Source organism: Dermochelys coriacea, chromosome 4 (genome assembly GCF_009764565.3).
Source record: "Dermochelys coriacea isolate rDerCor1 chromosome 4, rDerCor1.pri.v4, whole genome shotgun sequence".
NCBI classification, from domain to species: Eukaryota; Metazoa; Chordata; order Testudines; family Dermochelyidae; genus Dermochelys; species Dermochelys coriacea.
This window is the reverse complement of record NC_050071.1, coordinates 65,108,769-65,130,339: the sequence shown is the minus strand read 5'-3', so window position 1 is coordinate 65,130,339 and position 21,571 is coordinate 65,108,769. Positions and strand designations below refer to the sequence as shown.

The window sequence follows — 21,571 nt, the reverse complement described above, 5'->3', positions numbered from 1 at the left end:
GTGTTCATTAATTTATTTTAAAATCTCATTTATGAGCCCCTTGTAGATGTTTTGCAGTACTAATGCTAAAGGGTTTTAATACTGGTTCAACAGTGTTTAACAACTAAATACTAGTTGTCAAATGGTAAAAGTTGAAGTTAAATTGGTATTTCAATAATTAGACTTTTAAAGATCACATTGCCCATTAAGTTAATATGATAGAAGTTCACATGCTTTTTATAGATTTGAGAGAGAATTTAAGTGTAAGAGCAATTATCATGTAAGAGAATGGGTGAAATCCCGGGTGCCATTGAAGTCAGTGGCAAAACTACCAGGGGGCCAGAATTACACCCAATATTTTTAGTGCTAGAATATGAACTGGTAAGACACTTTATTGCATATTTTGGTATGGGACATGGGATGTGTATTAAATTTGATACATCATCTCTCTGCAGCAAAGACCAGTCCATCAAAATCAAACTAATTCAGCTCTGCACGCTCCTAGATATGAAGGCAAGAAGCGTTTGCAGTAAGTCACATTGCAGAGTACATCTGACAGGAAGAGGCAGCAATTAGACACGCATCAGGAGCAAGTAACTTTAGGTCACATTAAGTATATTTCTCAAGTTCAATGAGTAAAAAACCCTGCCTTTTTTAAAGCATATGGATTTCTTAACACTGTCCTAGAAGTTTCAATTTCCTTTGGTATTTTATGCTAATGTACAACAAATTTTGCTAATTAAAGTCTAAGGCAGAAGAGAGCTGTGCTTGGTAGGCAAGATGACGTTCTTTTGATGTTCTTTAGCAGCATAAATAAATATTTTAACAACCATTCTTTCAGTTCATAATCGTTCTTATATACTTGAGAATAGACCATGGACCAACTGTTTAATTTTTTGGGTAGTAGGAAAAGGAGATACCTTCTCACGACACAGTGCTAGCTAAGGTGAACTGACAACAGCTTAACTTAATATTTTCACTAAATACCCAAATCACAGGAGAGGATCACAAATCACAGGCGAGGAACATGGTATGAGCTAGGAGAACACATTCTCTATGCACCCCCAAATGCATTAATCCAGGGAATCCATTAATGCAGTGGTTCTCAACCAGGGGTAAGGGTACCCTTGGGGATACGCAAAGGTCTTGTTTATACTGCTCTATACACTGAAATCTAAGTACTATATATATATTTGTTTATTTTCCAATTGATTTATTTTATAATTATATGGTAAAAATGAGAAAGTAAGCAATTTTTCAGTGATAGTGTGCTCTGACACTTGTATTTTTACATCTGATTTTCTAAGCAAGTAGTTTTTAAGTGAGGTGTAACTTGGGGGTACTCAAGACAAATCAGACTCCTGAAAGGGGTACAGTAGTCTGGAAACGTTGAGAGCCACTGCATTAATGCATCCTTAGTAGATGGGTTAGGGATAGACATCCATATAAGTAGGTATACACTAGGAATTAATTCCATAAACTCTGTCATCTCTTGAAATTTGCATTTCCATGTCCTTATATCGTTAATGTTATATGGGATTAAGAATTTTATCCAAGAAAAGAATATGGATGGTAGGTAAAGAGTAGTGTTTACTTCTTCATTACACTACATTCTAAAGGAGATTCAGCAGTGTCACACACTCCTATATGCTAACCTTTACAAATAGAACACTTCCATTCACTGAATGCCAGCTAAAAGTCAGGATATACTTAGAAATTTTTAATTTGATGTGTGGATACACCAGGCAAATCCCTCTCACTCTTGACAGCTGAAGGGTTCAGACTCATCATGCTTACAGAGGTGCGAGAAATGAAGTGGAATTTTTATAAGTTTCCTTTACGACTTGTACCATTGAATGAGTGAAAAATTATTCACAAGTCAGTTTTTAATATCAGAAATAAAGAAAAGGAGTACTTGTGGCACCTTAGAAACTAACAAATTTATTTGAGCATAAGCTTTCGTGAGCTACAGCTCACTTCCTCAGAAATAGTGATTCAAATTGGGATATAAAAGTTTTGTGCAATGGGTGTGTGTGCGTGTGTGTGTTTTAAAAAAGGTGCATTTAAGCAGCATCCATGCCGATTTTAGTTAGTTCTTTCCACTAACCACAGACATGCTCCAAAAGGTGGACTTTAATATGGTCACAAATCTTGAAGTGCAATGAACACACCATTGGCCTGTGTTGCCTATAGCTCAGAGCTGTTCTGTTTTGTGAAGTACTATACAAAACACAGTCTGTTGATCTGAACAACGGGTGGGTGGCTCAGAAGAAAAACTGACAAGGGAGACAGTCTGCTCAGACACAAATTTAGCAGCATTATGTTCATTGTTGGCAGGGGGTCTGTGGGAAAATAGCATGTGATCATGTAATTCAAGACAGTAATATAATGCATACACACAAGGGGTCTGAATTAAGGTTGAACAGGCAACCTTAATTCTGGCATTTACAAACCTTTGAGTCCTGGACTTTGCAACCCTAATATTCTTTTAATATGATTTTGTACGTGCAATGTATCTGTAGGTGGGCTGCACTGTGTACATTTAGTATATTTTCTAAATTGTTTCACTGTAATTGAAATCAGGCAGGTAATACTGGAAAGCCCTAGCATAAGAAATTTAGCACATACGACTGAACAATTTTCATTAGCCACAGTTGTTCATAAAGAAATACTTACGAAGTCAGCTGGGAGGTTGAGTTTGTAAAGCTGTAAAGTGGACTGCAGCAAACTGGACACTTGACTGGAGACTAAGACATCTTTGCCTAGCTTCATATTGTCCATCATCTTTCTCTGGCTTGTAGCCACCTGTACATTCCATTTATCCGTATCGGCAATAATGCAGACAGCTTCTGCTATGGGCTCATCTAGTACTGGATGCTGTAATAGGTACAAAACAAGAACACTAGCTATTCAAAACATTTTCAACTGGTGTTCACAACTGAGATGAAACGGCTTCATTAGCACGCAAGTTTTGTGTGGGAGGGGTGGAATGATAAAGTGGGAAGAGTATTTCAAAGAAGTGAGACCAAACATAGTTTTTGTCTAAAACCAAAAGTTTTTATAAAAATAATTGAGAACTGTGGAGAATTTGGACTGGATTCTGTTACGGTGAAATAACTAACATGATAAACTTGATTTGGGGCCAAAGTAAAAATACGCAAGTCAGATGTGTTGATTTTTTATTTTAAAAAAAGGTGGGTATGAAAGAGACAGTTATATACTAATGGCAAATTCCTTTCTACAAAAGGAATCCCCAGCTCCCCTATTAGAGCAGCTTTATCGCTGCTTTCTATTACAGGGGAAGCACAAAGGGTTAGACTGGAGGCTAAAGCTGTAGCCTGTGTGTTTCAAAGACAAATTTCTGTTCTGTAAGCGTGGAAAAAATTGCAAGTTCATTGCTCAATTTAAAACAAGTCCATTTGAGAAGAACGGTTCTTTTTACTGCTTACTTCCTGCACTGCTACAGATAGCTAAAAGCACTTAATGTCTGCCACTAGGGCTTGTTAATCTTTAGTTGGCATTTACTGTGCAACTATAAATGTTAATTTAGTGATAGATCAGTTACAATAAATTATTCGTTTTGAAAGTACAGAGTAAAAAACAGACATTTTAGACATGGTCTAACACACAATGAAGCTTGTACTTATGGGCAAGTGTAATCTGCAGTCAGTCATCTGTGCTAATGACTGGCAAAATCTCTGTCCCTACAAGATTTCTCATCTCCATAGTAACATGTACTGTAGTAGGTGGTAACTGCATTAACAAGCTTCCAGGCACCTGCAGACCATCTTACTTGTGTACATTACAATGCAGTCAGCCTGTTAAGGTGACTGAATAGGAAAGCACTTCAATATTATATTTTTCCTATTGTAAAGAATAATCCTGTTCAATTTTTCAAGTTGTAAACAGAAAATTACAGATTCTCCCCCCACCCACCCCCCATTTATGCTTGCATTATAAGGTTTATACAGTACAAATGAAAGAGCACATGTGAAGGGGTGTGTGTGTGTGTGTGTGTGTGTGTGTGTGTGTGTGTGTGTGTGTGTGTGTGTGTGTGTGTGTGTGTGTGTGTGTGTGTGTGTGTACTGCCACATGTTCCAAGAATCAAGAAGCGTGAAGTCTCCATATTGGTCACTAGCAACTGGTTTTATTGAACAGTAGCTATCCTATATTTTTTCCCCATCCAGAATATGTTCTCAGTAAGATCATATCATTCCTACTATTCGAGGTCAGTGGCTCTGGAAAAAAAATATAGGGAAACCTACATGCACTGCATGAAGCAGATCTGCTGGTAACCACTGCTTGAGTTTTTCATCATTACTTATTCCATGCAGTACCAGATCAGGCATGTATGTGGGACAGTAACCACCGAGAAGTGACCTTCCAAAGTTTTTCACACTTGGACTGCTGATTATGTTGAATCTGAAACAGAAGAATATGAAGCCCATTCAAAAGCCAAGAGCATAGCCACCTTTCAGATATCTCTCCCCACTCCTCCAATGGTGAAATTGTCAGCATAATAGAATTGTCACAAGATCTTCAAATGCATCAGTTTCATGTAATTCTTATCTGACAGGCTACATTTAGATATTGTTGAGAGGCCTGACATTAACTAGCCCTCAGGTTTACTCTGTGCCTGGCTCTGTAGCCTGTTTAAATTTACATAGCAAGTTCTCTGGCATTTAAAATTAAGCAGTACTAAATGAAGCCACACATAAGGAAAAAACAAACAACGAAGCAGAGTTAATATTGGTGTAGGAACCTTAACATTCCCTGACTAATTTTAAACAGTTCAGAACATTTTAGTTTTCTAGATTTCAAGAAAAGATGACAAGTCTGCAACTGTTAGGTCTTGTGGAATATATAAGCTCCCTGTTTTGCAGCTAGTTGACTTGCTGAGCTTGAGAGTTCAATGAACACTTAACTAAATGCATATGCAGTCTCAAGCAAAGCAAAGCAAAGGCATTCGTCTTGAATCAGAATTATGCCTGCATTAAATTTTAGATTTCATCCGTGTACTAAAGTGTGATTAGAATTTTTCTACTCTCTGTAAACTCAAAGGATGAGAAAAGTATTTTGCTCAAAACTTTCCCAGATGTTCACCTTCTGCCAGAGGACAAGCATGGAACATTTCAGCCTCAAGGGAACAGTTTTCAAGACCCTAAACGATAATAAAGCCCAGATAACTGGCTGAGTGAAGTCTGTAGAGCTCTGCCTGGTCACAAGGGCCCTCCTGAACAGCTCAGAACTTAAATGGTAAGAGGGATGGGGATGAAGAGGTTATAATGGAAATCATTTTATAACTAACTATAATAGTGACTTCTAGCAAACATTAAAAGTAACTTTAATGTAACTACTACAGACCAGTCTTAAAAACAAAACCAAACAAAATAAACCTCTAAGTAAATGAACGTAATGCTCATGCTGGATAGACAGTGAAGTTTTCAATTAAAAGCAAAAGGCAGTAACTATGCACACTCCCTACCCCACTAGCATGTGTCTTAGCCCTGCTGAAGGACCAGAAATATCTGAGAAAAGAAGCCCTCTCAAACAAACAATTATTTTGGCAGGCAGTCTGTGTATCATCCTACTCAATTTCTGCTTTTTGCTGAGACTGCCAACAACGGACCCAGTTGCAACAGCAATTTTTACAGTACAGACACATCAGCAAGAAACTGAGTTAAGACCCCATGCATTTCACAGACCACTGAACAGCTCTTGGGTAGCAACAGCATTTGACCCCAGCTGGCATAAGATTCACTCAAATACATTCTTTACCTTGGTAAAGGAAGTTCTACTTCTGTAAATTCTTCATGCCTATTGCGGACATGGCCTCGAGGGTGTAGATCAGAGATACATGAAGCACTATCGTCGTCGCTGTCTCCAAGTGCACTATCTGAACTCTCATTCCTAGGAATATCCCCTTCGATTCGGAAGGGGATTTTCCTTCCAGCATCCCCATAGGGGACATCTTCAGTGACTACTTGGCCAGAGTCCTGTACGTCAGAACTGGTTTTAACAGAGTCAATTGAATGGACGCCCCCATTCTTGGAGCACAGGGTTCTAGCTTCCTCCAAGATTTCTGTTTTTGCAGTTTCTATTTTGTTATCAGATGGCTTAAGTGGTTCATCTGACAAGCCACGCAGAGTAGAAGTATTTGCTACATTCATTTCAATTTTATTACCCTCAGCAAAATATTCATCAAATATACTCGCACTCGCGTCACATGATGGAATCTGTGTATACCAGATATCACGCCTAATGTGTAATGGCTTAAGGGAGGCTTTGGAAGTTTCTTGTTGGCTCTGGAAAGCTTCTGCAGGCACATTTGGTGGACTTGAAGTACAGCTTTCTACCTGTAGATTTTTTTTGAACGCCCTAAAATTTTCATCCAGGTCACTCTTGCGAGTTTCTAAATCTGACTCTGGCGATGTAGAACTTCCAATCTGGAAAGTGACCCTTTCTAAATGAGGATTCCTATCAACAAACCTCTCAGGACATGGTACAGCAGATGACCTGTCAGATGGCTTTTCTGCTACTTCACTTGTGGCCTGGTTGCTATTCTTTAAGTCATCCGTTATATCCTCTGATTCAATTTGTTCTTCAAAGTGGTAGGACACAGCTCCTATATCATCAACTACCTTCCCTTTCCTACCATCATCCACCATTCCTTTAGACTCAGAACTGCCAAATGTGCAGTCTTTTGATGAAATACAGGATGTCCTGGAGCTCTGATCAGCCTTTCCTGTTACTTCTTCATTCTTTTCTTTCGAGGACATTGGAAGAGCAGGAGAGCTCTCTGGGTTACTGTCATACCCCACAGTGCTAGTGGTTTGATTTCCACCATTCTTCTGAGGTAGGATTGGAGGCACAAGAGCAGGTTCATTCTTAACAGTGACAACCACATAATCAGATTCTTCAACCTCTCCCTTTTCCAATGTAGTTGTGATCTTGCTTCCATTTAGCAGTTGCTCCTCCTCTCCAACTTTCCCATTCCAGGCCAGTTGATTTTCCTGTAGCTCAGAGCACCGTAGGAAGTATGTTAGAACGTAGAGAATACGTTGAACTAATTCCTTATGTTTTCCAACAATCACAGTCCGTGTCAGCCTAACGGGAGAGCCTATGGCTCCATACAGATCACCTATGCAAACATATAGGGAAACAGGTACTTCACAAATGTGTATGTGGTTACACTACAAGTTTCAGAAGTAGAAAACAGACATTCAATGCATTCTTTGTAAGAACAGACTTACATAATCCTTTTAAAATCATTTTAACATGCTTTTCCTCACAGCAAATTAATGGAGGTTTGAGACATTTGTTTTTTTTTCTTTTTTAAACCCACATATTTCCTCTTATTTGCACCCAGGCTTGTTTTCATAGGTTTGATCATGAGCGTGAGACTGCTAGCATTCAATCTCTAGTCACCTCAACGCTATTAGAAGTTTTGCTTTACAAAACAAAGCTTACAAGAAGTTATTTTCATTTGGAAATGGACACAAGGAAAGTAAGTCCTTTTACTTATAAGCTGAGCACAGTTGCTATAGAAATCAGAAGCAAACAAACAGGAAGCCCAACTGACATTTTAAATAGAATTTCTAGGAATAAAAGAGGAATCAAAGCCTTGATCCTAAGAACATACTCACAGGAATAACTTTATGCATGCAAGTAGTCCCACAGGGAATAGGGAAAGAACAGGTTAAAAGATTGTTAGATAATTTAGATGTATGGAAGTTGGCAGGGCCTAACAAATACACCCTAGGGTACTTAAGAAACTAACTGACAAAATCTCTGAACCATTAGCAATTATATTCAGTAACTCGTGGAGGATGGGTGAGATCCCAGAAGGCTGCAGAAGGGCAAACATAGTATCTATCTTTAAAAAAGCGAAACAAAGAGGACCAGGGGAATTATAGGTCAGTCAGGCTAACTTTGATACCTGCAAAGATACTGGAACCAATTATTAAACAATCAGTTTTTAAGTACCTAAAGAATCATTGGGTGAATAGGTAATAGCCAGCAAGCATTTGTCAAGAACAAGTAATGCCAGAACAAGCTAATTTCCTCCTTTAACAGGGTTACTGGCCTAGTTGATGGGGGGGGGGGGGGGAAGCAGTAGACATGATGTAGTTTGATTTTAGTAAGACTTTTGATGCAGTCCCAAATGTCACTCTCATAAGCAAACTAGGGAAGCATGGTCAAATTGAAATTACCATAAAGAGGATACACAACTGGTTGAAAGACAGTACTCAAAAAGTAGTTATCAATGGTTCACTATCAAACTGGGAGGATGTATCAAATGGGATCACACAGACGCCTGTCCTGGATCTGGTAATTTTCAATATTTTCACTAATGACTTGGATAATGGGGTCGACCGTATGGGTATAAATTTTGCAGATGACACCAAACTTGCAAGCACCTTGGAGGACAGCCTAATCAGAATTCAAAAAGACCTTGTCAAATTGGAAAATTGTCTGAAATCAATAAGATGAAATTAAATAAAAGACTAGTGCAAAGTACTTCAACAAAAAGGGAATAACTGGCTAGGCAGCAGTACTGCTGAAAAGGATCTGGGGGTTCTAGTGCATCACAAGTTGAATGAGAGTCAATATCAGTTGTTAAAAAGGCTAATATAATCCTGTATTAACAGGAGTATCATCTGTAAGACATGAGAGGTAAATGTCCTGCTCTACTTGGCACTGTTGAGGCTTCAACTGGAGTACTGTGTCCAGTTCTGGTAGCCACCCTTTAGGAAAGATGTGGACAAACTGGAGAAGTCCAGAGAAAAGCAACAAAACTGATAAAAGGTTTAGAAACCCTGACCAATGAGGAAAAGTTAGAAAAACTGTATAACCTTAGTTTTGAGAAGGGGGGTGGGTGGGCGGGGAAGGACCTGATAGCCTTCAGATATGTTAAAAACTGCTATAAAGAGGATCAGCAAGGGAGATTGAGGTTAGATATTAGGAAAATCTTTCTAATTATAACAGTAGTTGAATATTGGAATAAGTTACCAAGGGAGGTTGTGTAATCCTTATCACTGGGAGGTTTATAAGTACAATGTTAGACAAACAAACACTTGTCAGGTATAGTCTAGATATACTTGGTCCTGCCTCAGCATGGGATGATGAACTAAAAGATGACATCTCAAGCTCCTTTCCTTTACATTTCTATGATTAACAGTTAGGTGTATTAAAGCAAATGCTTGCTTGCAGGATTCAGGCCTAAGTTAGTATTATATGTATATAAACTTGCTTATAAAAAGAGAGTCTTGGAGCAACAATAATACTATGACAACTCAATATAAAATTTTAAAATAAAAACTTAAGGTTTGCACAGACTGAGCAGCTCCATCATGAACAATCTTGTTTTATCACTTATGGAATGCTGCAATTGATTGAAATCATGGCATTTTAATATAATTTAATAATAAAAACAAGGATTTATACAAAGCTTTCCATTTTTAAAGCTATTTATAAAATATTACACCCTAACCTTCCAAAAGATTTGTTTTTAGAAAGCACTTTTGTACTATGAACCCTGTCTTTTTCAGAGGGAACCACCAGAGGGCAACATTTTCCTTCATATTGATGTACATTACAACAAACATCTGAACTCACTTTTTTTTTTTTTTTTAACCGGAGAATAAAAGAACTGAGATGTTTTGAGTTCAACCATTTAGAATTTGTCTGGGTCTTTAAACCCAGTATTATCTTCCTACTGAGCCTATCCATAATGTGCACTATTACCAGCTCTGAGTTTGGGTAACAATTTCCTTCCCTTCTTTCCTGTAGAACTACTAGGAGCTCTTCCTGGGAGAGAGGACAAGATCTACTGCCCAAACAGGCACTATACAGCTCCCTCCAGCTGGCTTCTATATACCTCAACCCTGGCTTCTTATTTCCCTAAATCAGCTCCCACTTTCCTGAACCCCAAAACACCCAGTCCCTCACTCCTCTCCTCAACTACTCAATAACTCAGTAACTTTTTAAAATCTTTTTTTTTTAAAAAATCAAGCAATACAACTCTCTATTATGAATATATACAGTGGGAGTTAGGAATCCTCAGTGCCAGAGGCTACTGATAAGAGCTTGGATGTTCTCAGTGGTGGCAGATGACAGAACAAGGAGTAATGGTCTCAAGTTGTAGTGGGGGAGGTCTAGGTTGGATATTAGGAAACACTATTTCACTAGGAGGGTGGTAAATGGGTTACCTAGGGAGGTGGTGGAATCTCCATCCTTAGAGGTTTTTAAGGCTCAGCTTGACAAAGCCCTGGCTGGGATGATTTAGTTTGGTCCTGCTTTGAGCAGGGGGGTGGACTAGATGACCTCCTAGGGTCTCTTCCAACCCTAATCTTCTATGATTCTATGACAGGAACCAAATAGAACTAAGCTAGATGATAAGCAGCAGGAACATGATATGGACACGGAACTATTGTTATTCAAGTTGCTTCTTTAGCATTTCACTAAATTTTCTGGATGATTTTACATTAGACAGATGATATATAGGAAGGAAAAATGGAGTGGGAGGAGAAGGAAGGAGGATTGCCCAAGGAGTGGAATTTTTGAGAGTAAGATTTTATGCATGTGATTATCTACTCTGCAAACATTCATATCCATGTACGTTGGCTCTGAAGAGAAATGTTCAGAGATGAATAAAACTGCCAGTTATAAATATTTTGCCAGCTCTCATTCACATGCTTCTTATATAGCCACTTGATTTCATGTATCAAGATACTTAGTAAGCTATGTAGATAGAAGAGAATCACTACATCTGAGGACTTAGGGCCAGATCTTCTAGACAGTTTACTACCCCTTTGTGCAACTGAGATAGGGCAAAAGGGCTATAATTCCATTGCCAATGCCCAGATAGGATTCCCTTGGCATAGAAGAACTCTCTGCTTGCCCATCTACACTGCCACCAGGCCCTGCACCTCTCTCATGCCCAGTCTCCCTTTCCCAGCAAAGCGGGTGCACCAAGGCTCTACTATAATGATATTCCACTGGCATAGGGTCCATCAAGGACCACAAACCAGTGGCAGACTTTAATGCGGCCTGGCAGTAGCTTTAGTTTGTGTCAGATGAGGGCTGGCCAGAGAATCAGAGAGCTGGAACCAGCTCCCTGACAGCACCCCACGCTATCCCCAACATGCTTACAGATGAAGTACAAGTTTTAATCTTGCCTGCCTCTGCATAGCTCCCACCTATGACATATTTTTAAAAATTGCTGTGTATATACAACGACGCATTTGTAGGGAAGTGCTACATTTCAATTCAATAGGTTAAAGTTTAGTAACTGTTTTATACCAGATTTTTTTTTTTTTTAAAAAAGGTTTTCTACTGACCGAGCTGTGCCCAGAGAGGGTTATAAGGATGTGATTTTGCCAGCAGGTTTACAAATTGTGATGTGCCTTTCTCAGAGAAGGCCTTTATGGGAGGATGGTCAACTGGCATTACAGTTGGGACCCACGCCAGGTGATAGGTCAGCACCGCAGTCAATAAAGCAGCTAAGAACCTAAAGAAAAAGAATACAACAAAAGTAAGATCCTGGGGGGGGGGGGAGAAAGGTATTTGACATATGCTCATGTCTGTGTACTTCCTATTATGTTTGTATGCATTAGAACACAAGTTACTGCAGGGGTAAGAGGATGATGCAGAAGGAAGCATACTGGTTTCTGTTGATCTGTTCTATCAGAAGTGTAAATTCCTTAAGAAAGCGCTGGCATAGCTGGTTCTTTTCCAAAGTGCTGGACATCATGGTAAGCCACACAGGTTCTGCGATCCTTGGAACTGAATATAGGTTCCAGATTGTAAGTCTGCCAAAAAGAAAGAAAAAAAAAGAAAAGCTGTTAACCTGTGAATGAGGTTGCAAAAAATATATAGAAGAAAAAATAGTTTTCTTCAAATTTTTCTAACATCTGTTAGGAGTTCTAATAGTTACGTAGGTTCTCTGTAGCTAGTCAGAGGCTCCACTTACATAATGAGAGGTGTTCTGTAGGACACTAAATTACATGAGATGCACCGTAAGTGCATTAACAATATTCTAATCAATACAATTGCAATTGCCTTGACAAAGAAAATATTCCTCTGAGCATACAAGGATATGAAAGGAGGATATGAAATTCATCTCAGCACAAACTAAACAGTTGGACAATATTTTAATGAATCAAAATGTATTGCTGCACCAAGTTCAATAGGTTAGTTTTACCCAGCAATTGCTTCACATACAATCAACATTTATTTCATCATACTTGTCTGGTATATTCTGTCAAAGGATGCAAACTGAGACTCCAATTTGCAAAGGAGCACCTTTAAGACTGAAGGACTATGCTGTACGAGTTTAACTCGTAATGAAATCTGCAGCTTGACTCATCATCCTGGCTATGCAACCACCAGTCAGGTGCTTTACCACCTGAATACATATGCCCAGATGATTAGTCAATACATTGCACATGCAGTTTTAGAAGTGTGATCTTAGACATACAATGATTTGATGGGTAGCTTGATAGCAAAACACAAACCCATCACAAATGGCCACCATCTCCAATAACGGCTGTCAGTATACCTCTAATTTAATTCCAAACAGATTTGCATGATCCACAGTTAAATTTCTAGCTGAAGAAACGATTGTCTTCTACACATTTAAGAGTTTTGTACAAATAATCTTCATGTTAGCAAGTTCAGAAACAATCTTAGTATAGTGACAAGTTTGGAGCTTTCCAGATCATCTAGTTACATTTTCTATTGGTCTATGGGTGATTAGTGCATGATAAATTTACAACAAAAAACATTCTGTCTACCTTACATTTAAAAATCTACCATTTACCAGAGCAATCTAGCTGTGTCCCCCCATGCAAATACTTACAGATAGAGTGTAAACATATAATTCAATTAGTGTGTGTTACGTTTCTTCCCTTGGATGTTTGCGTAAATTGATTTTATCTTTAGTATCTGTTTATTTATGCCCATTTTAAGGTGTCCGTACACAATTTACTTTCAAATTTGCTAAAAACATTTTCTCTCTTGTGATGAGAATAGTTAGTTTTCTTAAGCATGTTATTTAAGACATGCTCTGGTGCGGTATGAACGGTCTCACTTTTGGTCTCTTCCCTCTGGGGCTAAACAGGGTGTGAAGGGTGAGATTTTTTAGGACTCATTATTCTTTAGTGACCATTCCACAAAAGTTACGAAAGGCTTAGATCCAAACCATTGTAGCTACGATACTCCATTATCTACAGCGTGTATGTTTTAAAATGTATATTGTTTTAAACTTCATATCCTTTTTTCCTTTGCACTGTGTATACTATCTTGCCAACTGTAGATGGAAATGTATCATCACTATAAGAGAAGCAAAGGGTGAGGGGTATGGAGAGAAGAAGAGAGCTTGAAGAAAGGAGTGCTTGGAGGAAAAATCTAGTGGCATAAGACAGCAAAAACTGATACAATGGGAAAATATGATATTGGGGGAAAAAAGTCAAATCTAAGTCAAAAAGTCAAATCTAAGTAATAAAAATCAAGTTCATGGTGTAACACTTGTATTTTATAGTTACATACTAAGAACTACCTTAAAAGAACATTTTGAGTGCTTGACTGCAATCTTATAGAAAATACCAGAATTAAGGTTGCAACCAGGCTTTAATTGGGCCTCCATAAGTGTATGAATTACGATTCAGTCTTTAATTACATGATCACATACTATCATTCCACTGGACCCTAGCCTTTTTCAGTGCATGGGTTAGATATTGCTCTTAAGGATATTCAGTATTTGTTTTGTTCTGATTGGTGTTCAATGGCCTGATTTCCTGCACACTATTACAACCCTGCTCTATCATCATCATCATCATCATCTATTAGTTTCCTCAGGAGCTTTTCTAGAGTGATTTTCAGTATATTATGAGTGCTTCACAACATCCACTCATTTTCACATATTCTATAGCAGGGTCATTTCTTCAGTAAGCATGCCTAGTTGGTCAGGGCCTATGACCCTCTTTCACAAGTGTGTCCTGAACCCCTTGGATGGGGTTCAGTTATGTCGGCTTTCTTGCTAGTAAACCCTTGGTCCTGCCCATTCCAGAGGTAGGCACAAGGGATCCTGACCCAGGATCCTGAGTGTGTGATAGCATGGGATGGCCTGGGTTCAGCCCACTCCCTGCTCAGCTGCTCCTGGGCCACTTCCCACCACACCGGATGCCTCAGTTTGGGGCATGGCTGTCACTGAGTTATAACACTTTACTTCAAACCCCAAAGTCTGGGGACTGATGCAGGTGACCCTCTGGTTCCCATGCACATGGTTCTCCATACCTCTGGGTGATGTCTCCACGAGCAAGAGGGAGACTTATAGCCAGATCTTCTCATTAATGTTTTTCCCCCCTACTGTTGCAGGACAGTCCTCCTCCAGAAAATGGCTTCTCTCCTTCCCCCTTGCCTGGGCTGCTGGAGTTCTTTTTATACTGCTCCTTTCCCCAGGAGCATACTTGGCAGTACCTGAGAGCTTTCCCAGCCCAGTACAGCTCCAGCCCTTCCCTGCCTTAGTAGTGGCATTTATAAACTCCATCACACCCTGTGAGGCTAGGAATCAGTATTCTTCCCCATTTTACAGATGGGGAACTGAGGCATAGAGAACTTAAGGTCAAAAGAACCCCCTAGTTTTGGGTGCTCAATTTGAGACACCTAAGATATGATTTTTCACAATACTTAGCATGATATAGCACTGTGTGTTCAAAGCACAGCTCCTTCTGACTTCACTTGTAGATCCTAGAGAAGGGCAACAAAGGTGTGACAAGATGATGATGCTCAACAGATGGCTCAGGCAGTTGTGCTATAAGGAGGGCTTTGGGATGTATGGCCACTGGGAAGCATTCATGGACAGAGGACTGTTCTCTCGGGATGGACTTCACCTGAGTAGGGAGGGAAACAAACTTCTAGAATGGAGGCTGGCACAACTGACTAAGAGAGCTTTAAACTAGGAATTTGGGGGAGCTGGTGGGAGATGTCCAGGTAATCTCCACGCCAGATTTTAACGTTGAGAGGGACGAAAACCAAGTAAGAAAGGATACAGCTGTGGGTAGCCCAATCGGATAAAGAATGTGAACGAAGCCAAACAGCAAAAATTAAGGTGTTTGTACATTAATGTGAGGAACCTAGGTAACAAAATGGAGGAACTAGAGCTATTGGTGCAAGAAGTGAAACCAGATATTATAGGGATAACAGAAACATGGTGAAATAGTCATGACTGGAGTATGGGTATTGAAGGGTATCTGCTGTTTAGGAAAGACAGAAATAAAGGCAAAGGTGGTGGAGCAGCATTGTATATCAATGAGGACGTAGACTGTAAAGAAATAAGAAGAGATGGAATGGATAAGACAGAGTCTGTCTGGGCAAAAATCACATTGGGGAAGAAAGCTACTAGAGGCTCCCCTGGGATAGTGCTTGGGGTGTGCTATAGACCGTCGGGATCTGATTTGGATATGAATAGAGACCTCTTTAATGTTTTTAAAGAGGTAAATACTAATGGGAATTGTGTGATCATGGGAGGCTAACTTCCCAGATATAGACTGAAGGACAAGTGCTAGTAATAGTAATAGGGCTCAGATTTTCCTAGATGTGATAGCTGATGGATTCCTTCATCAAGTAGTTGCTGAACCAACAAGAGGGGATGCCATTTTAGATTTGGTTTTTGGTGAGTAGTGAGGACCTCACAGAAGAAATGGTTGTAGGGGACAACCTTGGTTCGAACGATCATGAGCTAATTTAGTTCAAACTAAATGGAAGGATAAACAAAAAATAGATTGTGACTAGGGTTTTTGACTTAAAAAGGGCTAACTTAAAAAAATTAAGGAAATTAGTTAAGGAAGTAGACTGGACTGAAGAACTTGTGGATCTAAAGTAGGAAGAGGGCTGGAATTACTTCAAGTTGCAGAAACTATCAGAAACCCAACAAAGGAGGGAAAATTCATTGGCAGGAGTTGTATACCAAGCTGGATGAGCAAGCATCTTAGAGAGGTGATTAAGAAAAAGCAGAAAGCCTACAAGGAGTGGAAGATAGGGGATTAGCAAGGAAAGCTACCTTATTGAGGTCAGAACATGTAGGGATAAAGTGAGTAGAAAAGTCATGTAGAATTGGACCTTGCAAAGGGAATTAAAACCAATGGTAAAAGGTTCTACAGTCATATAAATAAGAAAAAAACAGAAAGAAGAAGTGGGACTGCTAAATACTGAAATTGGAGTGGAGGTTAAGGATAATCTAGGCATGGCCCAGTATCTAAACAAATACTTGGTCTCAGTCTTTAATGAGGAGGTTAGGGATAATGGTAGGATGACAAATGGGAATGAGGATATGGAGAGAGATATTACCACATCCAAGGAAGAAGCCAAACTCAAACATCTTAATGGGACTAAATCGGGGGGCCCAGATAATCTTCATCCAAGAATATTAAAGGAACTGGCACATGAAATTGCAAGCCCATTAGCAAGAATTTTTAATGAATCTGTAAACTCAGGGGTTGTACCGTATGACTAGAGAATTGCTAACATAGTTCCTATTTTTAAGAAAGGGAAAAAAAGTAATCCAGGTAACTATAGGCCTGTTAGTTTGACATTTGTAGTATACAAGGTCTTGGAAAATTTTCTGAAGAAAGTAGTTAAGGACATCGAGGTCAATGGTAATTGGGACAAAATATAACATGGTTTTAAAAAAGGTAGATCGTGCCAAACCAACCTGATCTTCTTTGAGAAGATAACCGATTTTTTAGACAAAGGAAACGCAGTAGATCTAATTTACTTCGATTTCAGTAAGGCATTTGATACTGTGCCACATGGGGAATTATTAGCTAAATTGGAAAAGATGGGGATCAACATGAAAATTGAAAGGTGGATAAGGAACTGGTTAAAGGGGAGACTACAATGGGTCACGCTGAAAGTTGAACCATCAGGCTGGAAGGAGGTTACTAGTGGAGTTCCTCAGGGATTGGTTTTGGGATTGATCTTTTTATTACTGACCTTGGCACAAAAAGTGGGAATGTGCTAATAAAGTTTGCGGATGACACAAAGCTGGGAGGTGTTGCCAATACAGAGAAGGACCGGGTATCATACAGGAAGATCTGGATGACCTTGTAAGCTAGAGTAATAGTAATAGGATGAAACTTAATAGTGAAAAGTGCAATGTCATTCCTTTAGGGATTAATAACAAAAACATTTGTTTGAGCTGGGGATGCATCACTTGGAAGTAACAGAGGAGAAGGACCTCGGAGTATTGGTTGATCACAGGATGACTATGAGCTGCCAATGTGATATGGCCGTGAAAAAAGCTAATGCGGTCTTAGAATGCATCAGGCGAGGCATTTCCAGTAGAGATAAGGAGGTGTTAGTACCTATATACAGGCACTAGTGAGACTTCATCTGGAATAGTGTGTGCAGTTCTGGTCTCCCATGTTTAAGAAGGATGAATTGAAACTGGAAAAGGTACAGAGAAAGGCTCCTAGGATGATCCAAGGAATGAAAAACCTGTCTTATGAAAGGAGACTCAAAAAGCTTGGCTTTTTTAGCCTAACCAAAAGAAGGCTGAGGGGAGATATGATTGCTCTCTATAAATATATCAGAGGGATAAATACCAGGGGGGAGAGGAATTATTTAAGCTCAGTACCAATGTGGACACAAGAACAAATGGGTATAAATTGGCCACCAGGAAGTTTAGACGTGAAATTAGATGAAGGTTTCTAACCATCAGAGGAGTGAAGTTTTGGAACGGCCTTCCAAGGGGAGCAGTGGGGGCAAAAGACACATGTGGCTTCAAGACAAAGCTTGATAAGTTTATGGAGGAGATGGTATGATTGGATAGCCTAATTTTGGCAATTAATTGATCTTTGACTATTAGCGGTATATATGCCCAATGGCGTGTGATGGGATGTTAGATGGGGTGTGAACTGAGTTACTACAGAGAATTCTTTCCTGGGTGTCTGGCTGGCGAGTCTTGCCCACATGCTCAGGGTTTAGCTGATTGCCATTTTGGGGGTCAGGAAGGAATTTTCCTTCAAGGCAGATTGGCAGAGGCCCTGGGGGTTTTTCACCTTCCTCTGCAGTGTGGGGCATGGGTCACTTGCTGGAGGATTCTCTGCACCTTCAAGTCTTTAAACCACGATTTGAGGACTTCAATAGCTCAGACATAGGTTAGGGGTTTGTTACAGGAGTGGGTGGGTGAGATTCTGTGGCCTGCGTTGTGCAGGAGGTCAGACTAGATGATCATAATGGTCCCTTCTGACCTTAAAGTCTATGATTCTATGATTTGAATGCTCAGCACACTTCTGCACATCAGGCCCCAGGAGAGTGAGTCAGGCACCCAAAATATGAGGCACACATAATTAGTGACCACCTGTGAAAAGTTGGTTCAAGTAGCTTTCCTAGCATCACACAAGAACTGTGTGGCCCAGGCAGCACTCGAATCTAATCCTGCAGGCAGCACTCAACTGCCTTAACCATGTGACTGTCCTTTGTGTTCCTGCGTGCCACACCCCGCTTCGGTCACTACATACCTTCCAACGTCTGGAAGTAAAGAAGCAGGAGTCCTACTGGCAACACTCTCCTTTATTATATAATCCTGATTCATTCCCAGAGCTCAGTTCATGCTGAGCTTTAAATGAGGCAGAGTCTTGAAGAAAAAGTAGTTTGTGATCATGGTGTTAAAAAGACGATCCTCATAAGCGCAAGGGGACCAGATTAAGATTAAATGGGTCTGCAAGTCATCAGTTTGGACCTTTAGATCCATAGAACAGATCTATATCACTTAAGCTAATAAAGTAACTGATAGCACTAATAGGCTGTTTTCCTCTGTGTGGACAAGTGACTACAGGGGAATCAGACACACTTTGCCAGTGGATTTCACAGCTACCTGCTGACAGCAGACCATGATCTTTTTAACACCATGATCACAAACTACTTTTTAGACTCATGGCTCCTGGGTTCAATCGGAGGAGAGTGTTCTCTAATGGTTATAGACCCTTCTGCCCTTGTGCTCTGAGCCTGTCTCCCTCTGCTCCCATCCATCCTCCACCTTATCACCTCCTCTCCCACCCTCCAGCTCCTGCCTGCCTCCTTCTTTCCACCTCTGCATTCCAATTAGGTGTTCTCCCCCTTCTCCTCCTCACTTGGTTGCTGATGGACTGAAGTGGGGGGGGACTAAGGGAGGGGCATTTAGAGCATAGGAAACAGCTGCCTTTTGCAGATTGGGGGAGCAATTGCAGAGAAAGTCTTATTCAGTGTGTGGGCTGAAGCATGCTCCTTTATTCTGTGGAGATGGTGCACATGCAGTCCAGTCGGCAGGTACAAGCCATGAGGAGAGATTAGCTACCAGACTAGTAAATCTCTTCTGAGCATGTGTGAACTGAGATTTTTCAAAGACTTATAGCCGGGCCACATTTGGGTGGATTTTCACAGGGATGGCAAAAAAGGCATCACCCCCCTGCCAAATTTCAATTACCTGCTTCAAAACAGGGAAGCATTCAAGTTTCTCAGCACAACAGCTGTAAGAATTTTTTAAATATAGGAATACAATGCATTTTCTCCTATGGTTATGCTCTCAAATGGCAGAACCATTTTTGCTGAAGTTTTCCAAAAAATTTCAGTCTGAGGCAGACACCTAACTTGCAAAAATTTAGCCCAAATGATTTGAGTTTGGCAAAGTTATTGAAAAAACAGGGTCTTACAACAGGAAATACCAGGTGACCTTAACTTTAGGTGGTGCTACCAGCTTCTCCTATCATATGGTGTAACAGCTCACCTGAATTCTTCCAGGGCATCCGTGACACGGTTGATATAAACCTGTACTCTTAGGCTGGATTCTGCTATTTTTCTACAGAGGATCATAGCCTTGAACAATAAAAAGTGACATCTTAAAGAATGCAAAATAGTTGATATCATCTCTATAGGCTCATCAACATGTGTGAATTGATGAACAGACACTGAGGCTCAAGCCCTGATGCTATGCAGCCACTTAGGACAGCAAGAGCTGCCCACATCCCTGTGTGTGACTGTGTAAAACCAATCTAGGACATGTGACCACGTGCATGGCGGGAGGAGAGCAAGGGCTGCACACCAGATACTCTCCTCCCCACCAGCCCTTTCAAAGCAAGCATGCACACTCTCCATAATGCATCAACCAGTTGAAAAAACATCTAAATGGGAGAAGAGGACCACCCCCACCCCCACATCCTTCTTCCAATGCAAGGAGAGAACCCAGGGAAGGACTGTGGTCCTGAGGCACAGCTTTTTCCAATGCAGTTAGTAAGGCAGAGAAGCTATGTGCTACCCCCCCATGCAGGGCTCAGTCTGCAGGTTGGCTTCACCCCGTGATTATTTATGCCTTCCTAGGCTCTAGAGTATTCCATCCCTGCTTAGTGCTTATTCTTCAGACTCCACTAAATAGCATTCTGTACCTTTTCAATTGCACTCTTTAACTTGTTCATATGGGATTCAAATAGAGGGAAGTGAGAGAAAAAGAAGTCCTGGAAGTTCCTCTGTGCATCTTCTCTTTCAGGCAGAGAGAAAATTACGCTAATGGCAATTTTTTTCCTCCGAATCATAGCAGGATTGGAACTGCAGCTTTCATCAGCCATGCTAAAAGTCTCTTCAGTGGACCTGCAACGAGAGAAATGGTAGGCCAGTTACCCTATGTGTTTTCTCCGTTTGTATACGATGCATAGTTCTGTATGTCAGCAAGAGATTCTAACCATACCTCCAAGTCTCCTTCAATGCCCTGCAAAAATTTTGCCCCCCACTTACTTCTCTATTTAAAAATGTCACTCACTCACAGATAGCAGAATGTTCTCAGTGGCGCAACTCAAACTACGGAACCCTTTGCTAGAATGCAAGACATCATTTCATTAAAGCTTTCCTCTAGGAATAGTACCCATAAACAGAACCCATGAAAAAACACTTGTGTGGGTATTTCAAATGCCTTGTAAGAATTAGTACATTTATCATAATACCGCTGTATGGTAGGGGCTATTACTGCCATTTTACACATGGGCAATGAAAGCACACGGCACATAACTTTCCAAAGGTCACAAAGGAAGTCTGTGGCAGATCTGGAAAATGAATCCTGGTCAGCTGAGTCCTAATTCAGCTCCATAACCTCAAGGCCATCCTATCACTGAATTCACACAATCCTGTTCATGGCAGAATTCATAACATTTATTTGTTATTTGTACAGTGATTAAGTATATACTCCAATGAGCTTACTAATTGAGAAGTAAAAGCCTTTACTGAAGACAAACCATCACCATTTTGATACTTGATTTGAGTCACGTATCTGGATATAAAATGCTAGTGGAGACCACACACTCATTCCCCCCGCTCGATGCAGCTAGTCGGTAAGCAATAAGTGTGTGGCGATGTTGTGTTGACCTCAATTACCTACATCAAGGTAAAAACTGCTTGTGCCTTATCTCCGCTAGGAGGTGACATCATCAGGATAGCTCTCTCAAAGTAAACAAAAAACAAACCACACTTTTTTTTTTGCAGTGACGACATAGCGTTGTTTGTGTAGAGCTAAACAGAACCAAGTTAAACAGGTAATGTAGCTACTTTCACTCTCCCACTCCTA

General features: G+C 40.2%; 2 protein-coding genes across 6 annotated transcripts in view; one reads left to right on the top strand and one right to left on the bottom strand.

Annotated features, from left to right (window-relative positions):
- C4H4orf45 (chromosome 4 C4orf45 homolog) overlaps nt 1-1,255 on the top strand; it is a 76,302-nt gene extending 75,047 nt beyond the window's left edge. The window contains exon 5 of the mRNA XM_043513247.1: nt 435-1,255. Within this exon, the coding sequence (XP_043369182.1) occupies nt 435-512 (78 nt within the window). The 3' untranslated portion in view covers nt 513-1,255. The remainder of the gene's footprint in view (nt 1-434) is intronic.
- Nucleotides 1-21,571, bottom strand: part of FNIP2 (folliculin interacting protein 2) — an 88,443-nt gene that overhangs the window by 7,065 nt on the left and 59,807 nt on the right. For all 5 annotated transcript variants that reach the window (XM_038399059.2, XM_038399061.2, XM_043513246.1 and 2 more), the window contains 7 exons: nt 20,403-20,604; nt 19,748-19,836; nt 11,646-11,792; nt 11,322-11,491; nt 5,758-7,120; nt 4,245-4,401; nt 2,656-2,856 (listed from right to left, as the gene is read on the bottom strand). In XM_038399059.2, the coding sequence (XP_038254987.1) occupies nt 2,656-2,856; nt 4,245-4,401; nt 5,758-7,120; nt 11,322-11,491; nt 11,646-11,792; nt 19,748-19,836; nt 20,403-20,604 (2,329 nt within the window). The remainder of the gene's footprint in view (nt 1-2,655; nt 2,857-4,244; nt 4,402-5,757; nt 7,121-11,321; nt 11,492-11,645; nt 11,793-19,747; nt 19,837-20,402; nt 20,605-21,571) is intronic.